This window comes from Tamandua tetradactyla, chromosome 1 (genome assembly GCF_023851605.1).
Source record: "Tamandua tetradactyla isolate mTamTet1 chromosome 1, mTamTet1.pri, whole genome shotgun sequence".
In the NCBI taxonomy this organism is placed as follows: Eukaryota; Metazoa; Chordata; class Mammalia; order Pilosa; family Myrmecophagidae; genus Tamandua; species Tamandua tetradactyla.
The window spans coordinates 107,665,345-107,673,547 of NC_135327.1; the positions used below are offsets into that span (position 1 = coordinate 107,665,345).

At 37.5% G+C, this 8,203-nt stretch overlaps 1 protein-coding gene across 3 annotated transcripts in view; it reads left to right on the top strand.

Annotated features, from left to right (window-relative positions):
* Nucleotides 1-1,157, top strand: part of ANKMY2 (ankyrin repeat and MYND domain containing 2) — a 68,931-nt gene extending 67,774 nt beyond the window's left edge. For all 3 annotated transcript variants that reach the window (XM_077122361.1, XM_077122360.1, XM_077122368.1), the window contains one exon: nucleotides 10-1,157. In XM_077122361.1, coding sequence (XP_076978476.1) covers nucleotides 10-191 — 182 coding nt within the window. In that variant the 3' untranslated portion in view covers nucleotides 192-1,157. The remainder of the gene's footprint in view (nucleotides 1-9) is intronic.
* Nucleotides 1,158-8,203: the final 7,046 nt, after the last annotated feature.

Genomic DNA, 8,203 nt, shown 5'->3' on the forward strand with positions numbered 1-8,203 from the left:
TCTTATCAGATGGCACACTTGATGTCAATTCTAATTGTATTAACGAAGAGCAGCCAGATGCTAAAATGGGCACGTTGCAAAAGGGTTCCCATCCTAAAGAGTCTGTGGAAGAGGAGAAAGCGTCTCTTCAGAGCGAAGCAGGCTTGGAAAACGTGCAGGCTTCTGCAGGTCCACAGGTCTCTGAGGAGTAAAAGTCATCACAGGTGCCAGCTCAGGTGGTCCTGGGCCCTGGCAGGTAACTGGAAATCTCAGGACTGTGCTCTCCCTGCCGAGTGACACCTGCCCAGCACTAAAGGCAGGCTTCCACATTTTGTAGAATAGGGGCTTTCGAGAAAAGCTCTTTCCCATGGCCTAATTTATGTTCTATAAGCAGATGAATGTTCCTATGGAAAAAATTTTTTTTTCAAAATATAGGAAAAAACATTTCTATCTCTTTTTGATGCCTGCTTTGTAGCAATTGTTCTCAAAGGAATATAAATCCCCTTAAGAAATAGAGGCTCTAGGGAACAAAGGGGCAAGCATAACAGGTGCAGGAAAGAGATTTTCCAGAAAGAAAAATGTTATGACCACATTTTTAATGGATAGTTAAAAGGATCATAACTTATATGTGAATAAAATACATGTAAATAGCATCTGCAGTAACAAAGTTCTGCTTATTGAGGTACGATGTGATGAAGAAAATCTATATGTGAAAGGATTTTTGACATAGTTTAGCTGATGGTAGTTTTATAGAGACATTATTCTAAACAGTCTGAACTTATAGTTCCTGCAGTAACTTTTTATCTAGACTATTTGTATCTTCAGAAATGTCAAATCCCTCAGAAGAAACTAAGGCATAGCCAGGGTTATCTCAGCCTGTATATTGAAAAAAGATGATTCAGGGGACTTTTGATTAAATAATTGCTAAATATACAATTATTGTAAAACTAATTTGTATGCCCTAGTCCCATCTGAAAAACTGTTATCTTTATGGAAACTTTTCTTGTGGTTTTTCCTGTCCAGAAACTGATTTACAGCTGTCATTTAGAGGATGTCCTATCAGTTTTTAGAGTATGCAATATTTGAACAGAGCTAGAGAATGTGATATCTGGTGATAGTACTGTGTTTCAGGCTTCCCTGTGTTGACTGTAAAATAAATTGCCAACTAATATGAACAACTCAAATCTTGATTCATGGTTTATTGCTCTCTCTGCAGGAGCAAATATTATGGATATAGTAAGTAACAAATATTAGGGGACTTTGCAAATACTGGAGAATAAAATAATTATTTTAATAGGCACACTTATGTATCAAAATGACTAGAATTCTCACTCCGTTAGTTCTCTTCTTCTCTATAATCAATTACTTTTCTTCCAGTGTTTCCCTGCCAGCAGCGATCACACTGATGAAGGTTTCGTGTGAGTAGATTTAGTGCTGAGGGTTGACCTGGTAGGAATCTGGCAGGCAGATTATGTCCGAATTTGCCAATCATGACAAGTCTGTCTTGGCAAAATAAAATTAACTCATTACAGAACCTCATCTTCATACTGATAAGTATTTACCTTTTGATAGTAAAATAGTCCTCCCAGCCTCCCTTTCCCATAAACATGCTTTTGTTTGAGTTCCCTAATTCGAATGATTTTATCTGTATATTTGTGTTAGCATTCTTCTCTTGTTTCCTCACTCCTGTCTTGCCTAGCTCTCCTGGGCTCTGGAAAGAGGGTGTGGTCCCCGTCTTTAAATACCATGGAAGCTTGTGGAAAGTAGAAGGTAATAGGAAAATGAAGAGATGTGGCAATGGAGGCGTGATATTCCCTTCACTGACATGAACTACTAATATGAATAGGAACTTGATCACAGCTTTAGCTAGCATGAATAGTAACTTCAAAATATATTTTTACATGCTAAATCATTTTCAATAGGCTATCAAAAAACTTCTTTCAAGCAAAAATAGGACCTAAAGTATTAAAACATTAATTATAATATATAATAATTCTTGTTCCCAGAGCTGATGAAATAGAATATTCAAGTGAGTTTATTAAGAAATTGGACTCAATTTTTGATTCATTAGGTAATAATAGCTAACACTGAAAGTTATATCCTTGATGTTGTCTTGTTTAATAGTCACAAGATCCTGATTTTATTTTTATCCCCATGGTACAGATGAGGAAGTTGAAGTCTAAAGAGGTCAACTCATTTTCCTGAAAGTGCATAGCTGTGACTCAGTGAGGTCTGCAGTCCTAACTGCTTCACTGTGTACTTTTTTTTATTGAAGGAGTTGTGGGTTTATAGAACAATCATGTATAAAATACAGGATTCCCATATACCACCCTAGTATTAACATCTTGCATTAGTGTGATACAATTTTGTTACAATTGATGAAAGTGCATTTTTATAACTATGCTGTTAACTATAGTCCATGATTATGGGTTCACTGTGTTGGGCAGTGGCATGGATTTTTTTTTAATGTGTCTCCCTCCATATATGTACTTCTATATCTGTATAGATGCACATACAGAGGCAGATATGTGATATGTATATCATAGGTAGTTTTGTTCATAAATTTTTTTTGGGTAGGGTGTGTGTGTGCATGGACCAGGAATCAAACCCAGGTCTCCCACATGGCAGGTGAGAATTTTACCATTGAACTACCTGAGCACCCAGTTCCATGGATTTTTTTGTTTTTTCATTATGTATTTATTTATTAACATGGGCGGGCTCTGGGAATCGAACCCGGCTCTCCCACATGGCAGGTGAGAATTCTGCCACAGAAAATCCATGGCCTGCCTAGTTTATTTATTTATTTTTTTAACTTTTATTCTAGTAACATATATAGAAACCAACATTTCCCCCTTCTGTTCATATTCAAATATGTAATTCAGTGCTGTTTGTCTACTGCTGTTATGTTGCTTTTGGTGTAGTATCCTTGCAGCCATAAAATATTGCAGATGCATAAATAAGCCATTACTTCGTAGGCCACAGTGGGTGTCCCCCAGGTCCTGAAGAGCAGCACTGATTTAGTCATCCTTATGTGGATGAGTTTTATTGAGTTTTAGTAATAGTGGACAGTAAGCTTCATAGACAGTCCTACAGCGCTTTTACCTTCTCAGGGTCCCTTCTCTCCGCTTTGGAAGCATGCAGGGTCCCTGTGGAACAGGAGCAGCTCTTCTTCAAGTTCAGGTGGTTTGATTGCTGCTGAAAGTGGTAACCTGCTGCCTCGGCCACCCCTAAGCCAGCCAGAGCACTTCTCTGAGCTTCTCGAGAGAGATATTATTCTTGAAACTGAGGAGGGAGGGTTTTTTTTTTCCTTTTTCTCCCTGGGTGCCATTATAAATGACGAGGATCTGGCTCCCTGACCTGGGAGGCCCTGAGTGAAGGCAGCTACTAACAGACCCGGGCAGGGGGCAGAGAGAGGAAGGGGCCCCCTGTGAGCACTGACGCCAGCCCACAGTGGGGTGATGTAGTTTGGTTATACATTTGAATCTTTGGGATTTATATACTCTTACGAAAAATACAACGGCTTCAAAATTTGAATTAGATTATAGTTATCATTTTGGTTGGGGAAAAAAACTTAACCATTGCAAGGTGTTTTTACTTTTTTTTTTCATGGGCAGGCACTGGGAAATAAACCCGAGTCTCTGGCATGGCAGGCGAGAACTCTGCCACTGAGCCACTCTGGCCCGTCCTGCAAGGTGTTTTGTTCATTTTTACTGATGTTTATTTAGGAAAAACTTACATTTGCTTAAAACTGTTTAGGAAAGAGTACATCTTTATGTAAACTGGGATAACATTCAAGCATCACTTGCATAGATAAAAAGCAAACTTTTAATAAAAAATCAAATTTCTTTTTTCTTCTCATAATTATTTAAGTAGATGAGGAGTTGTGTTTGTTTTTTGTTGTTGTTGTTGTTGTTTTTTTCCAAAGAGGAGCTCTACCTTAGTTCATAGAACTAGTTTAATATATCCTTTTAGGACCAAGTCTTAATTTTATAAATGGGTGAAGGCATCATTTTAAATGGTGATCATAATTTTCTAGAATCAGTTAAGTAGCTATATCATCAACCAATTCAGGGTTAGATTTCAAATGGATAAAAGGTTTATAAAAAAATGATTAGCCCCAGAAGAAACCATGAGAGAATTTTTTATGACTTCTACATGACAAGTTCAGCTACATTTTTAAAATAATCTGGATGCTTCCACTTTTGGAAAGATGATGTTTCATTTTGCTAAAGCTGCCAGAATGCAATATACCAGAAATGGATTGGCTTTTACAAAGGAGATTTATTAGGTTACGAATGTACTGTTCTAAGGCCATGAAGATGTCCAAATTAAGACATCTGGAGAAAGATAACTTGACTTTGAAGAAAGACTGCTGGCATCTGGAACACCTCTGTCAGCTGGAAGGCATGTGGCTAGCATCTGCTGGACCTTGCTCCTGCTTCATTTTCTGCTTCTAATTCCACTGGCTTTCTCCTTAAGTGTCTGTGGGTCTCTCTTAGCCTCTCCAGGGCAAACTCTGGATTTCATCTTTTAGCTTAGCATCTCCAAACATCTGTGTCCAGTTTCATCTCCTTGCTCTCTGTGTCAGTTCTGAGCTCTCTCTATGTTCTCTGGCTTTTATTCTCTATACAGGTCTCCAGTAAAAGGATTAAGATCCACTTTGAATTGAGTAGGTCATTCTCCATGGAAACAACCTAGAGAAAAGGTCTCACACAACAATAGGTCTGTCCCCACAAGACTGGATTAAAAGAACATGGCTTTTCTGAGGTACATAAGAGTTTCAAACCAGCACAGATGGAGTAGATGTATTTTTCCCTGTTCTTACCACTAAGTAATACTAAAAACCTTGGATATTATATATAAAGCAAACATGAGGAGACTAAACATTGGACTGAAGAAAAGCTAGGGACCTCATGACCAAGTGGGGTTTATTCCAGGGATGCAAGTCAATCAGTTCAACTCATATTTTCAAGCTAAAGAAGAAAAACCATTGGCTGATACAAATTGATGTAGAGAAAGGCATTTGACAAAATTCAAAACCCATTCAGAATAATAACAACCTCTTAGATAAGTAAGAGTAGAGAGGGTGGTAGTCAGAATAACGGCCCCTAGGGATGTCCATACCCTAATCCCCAGAACCTGTGGAATATGTTACCTAACATGGCAAAAGGGGGGGTTCACAGATGGGATTAGGGATTATACAGGTAGGTTCAATGTAATCACAAGGGTCCTTATGAGGGAAGCAGGAGGTGAGAGTTATTGAAGGCAACATGATGACAGAGGCAGCAGAAGAGAAGGAGCTGTGATGATGGAAACAGGCCTGAGGTTTGAGGATGCAATGCTGCTGGCTTTGAAGAGGGAAGGAGGGACCACAAGCTAAGGAATGCAGATAGCCTCTAGAAGTTAGCAGAGGCAAGGAAACCTTCTAGAGCCTCCAGAAGAAACACAGACCTTGACCATTTCTGACCTCCAAAGCTATAAGATACCATGTCTGTGTGTTTTTTTTTACAATATGAACATTCTTTTTTTATCACATAGTTGTATATTTCATCGTCATGATCATTTCTTAGAACATTTGCATCAATTCAGAAAAAGAAAACAAAAAAATTCATACATACCTACCCCTTAACCTCCCCTTTCACTGATCACTAGCATTTCAATCTACTGAATTTATTTTAACATTTGTTCCCCCTATTATTTATTTTTAATCCATATGTTTTACCCGTCTGTCCATAAGGCAGATAAAAGAAACATCAGACACAAGGTTTTCACAATCACACAGTTACATTGTGAAAGCTTTATCATTATACAATCATCTTCAAGAAACATGGCTACTGGAACACAGCTCTACATTTTTAGGCAGTTCCCTCCAGCCTCTCCGTTACACCTTAACTAAACAGGTGATATCTATTTAATGTGTAAGAATAACCTCCAGGATAACCTCTCAACTCTGTTTGGAATCTCTCAGCCATTAACACTTTATTTTGTCTCATTTCTCTCTTCCCCCTTTTGGTTAAGAAGATTTTCTCAATCCCTTGATGCTGAGTCCCAGCTCATTCTAGGATTTCTGTCCCACGTTGCCAGGAAGGTCCACACCCCTGGGAACCATGTCCCACGTAGAGAGGGGGAGGGCAGTGAGTTTGCTTGTTGTGTTGGCTGAGAGAGAGAGGCCGCATGTAAGCAACAGAAGAGGTTCTCTTGGGGGTGACTCTTAGGCCTAATTTAAGTAGGCTTGACCTATCCTTTGCAGGGTTAAGTTTCACATGAACAAATCTCAAGGTTGGAGACTCGGCCTTTTGCTTTGGTTGTCCCCACTGCTTGTGAGAATATGAAGAATTCTCTACTTGGGGAAGTTGAGTTTTCCCTCTTTCTCACCATTCCTCCAAGGGACTTTGCAAATACTGTTTTATTCAGGGTGAACTTTTTCAACTTGATAAAGAACATTAATAAAAACTCTAGAGCTAACATTATACTTACTGTGGTAAGACTGAGTACTTCCCCTCTAAGACTGGGAACGCCACTCTAATTCTCATAAGTGCTAGAAGTTCTAGCCAGTAAAATAGGGCAAAAATAGGAAATAAAATGCATAGATTGGAAAGAAAGGAAGAAAACTATTTGTATATAACATGATTGCCTACATAGAAAAAACAAAGGAGTTTACAAAAAAAAAATTCCTACAACTAACAATTGCATTCAGCCAGGTCACAAGATTACACTATGTAACGCTGACATACAAAAATCAATCATATTTCCATATGCTAACAATAGACACAAGCACATCAAAATTTAAATGCCTTTCGCAGTCATTAAAAAGAAATAGATTGAAATATATCAAAATATGTACAGGACATGTGCCGAAAACTACAAAACACTGTTACGGGTGTCAAACAAGGTCTAAGTAAATGGAAAAATGTACAATGTTCATGGATTAGAAGACTCAAAACAGTAAAGATGTCAGTTCTCCCCAAAGTGATATACAGATTGAATGTAATTCCTATCAAAATCCTAGCAAGATTTTTTGTAGATAGTGATAATATTATTCTAAAATATATAGGACAAGGAAGAGGAAAAATAATAGTTAAAATAATTTTGAAAGAAGAATAACATGGGAGAAATTGGTCCTCCTGATTTTAAAATAGCTATTGTTATCAAAACTGTGTGGTACTGGAAGAAGAATAGACATTAATTAATGGGACAGAAAAGAGAATCCGGAAATAGACCTACACAAATATGCCCACCTGATTTTTGAAAAGGGTGCAAAAGCAACTTAAAAGGAGAAAAGATAGCCTTTTCACCAAATGGTGCTGGAACAATTGGATATTCATCTGTAAAATAAATGAAACTTGACTAAAGTCTCATATACAAAAATCTACTTGAAATGGTTCATGGACTTAAAGTGTAAAATTATAAATCTTTTGGAAAAAATCTAGGGCTAAGCAAAGAAATCTTAGACTTTACATCCAACACATTATCCATAAAAGGAAAAATTGATGATTGGACTTCATCAAAATTAAAACTATTGCTTGTGAAAGACCCTGTTAAGAGGCTGGAGAGACAAGCTACAGACTGGTAGAAAAAGTTGCAAAATCACACATCTGACAAAGGGCTAATTTCTACAATATATGAAGAATTCTAAAAAAATCAACAACAGTAAAAATGAAAATAATCCAAGTAGAAATGGGCAAAAGACATGCACAGACCTTTCCCTGAAGGGAATATACAGGTGGCACATAAGCACATGAAAAGATATTCAACTTGATTAGCCATTAGAGAAATGCAAATTAAAATCACAGTGAGAAATCACTGCGTAATATAAGAATGACAAAAAATGGTGACAACACCAAATGCCAGTGAGAATACAGAAAAGCTGATTTCCTCATACAGTGCTGAGTTCAGCAGTTTCTTTAAAAAATTAAACATAATGCTTACTGTACGACTCACAAACGTAACCTTGAGTATTAATCCTAGAGAAGTAAAAACTTATGCTCACACAAAAACCTGTTCACAAATGTTTATAGTAGTTTGATTTTAATAACCAAAATTTGAAAACAGCCATATGCCCTTCAGTGGCTGAATGTTTGAACGAACTCGTATATCAATATAATGGAATACTACTCAGCCATAAAAACAAAAGCTCTATGGATACATGTAACAACCTGGATGAAGTTCCAGAGAATTATGCTAAGTTAAAAAATGCCAGTCCCAAAAAGGGCTGTGTGTTTCC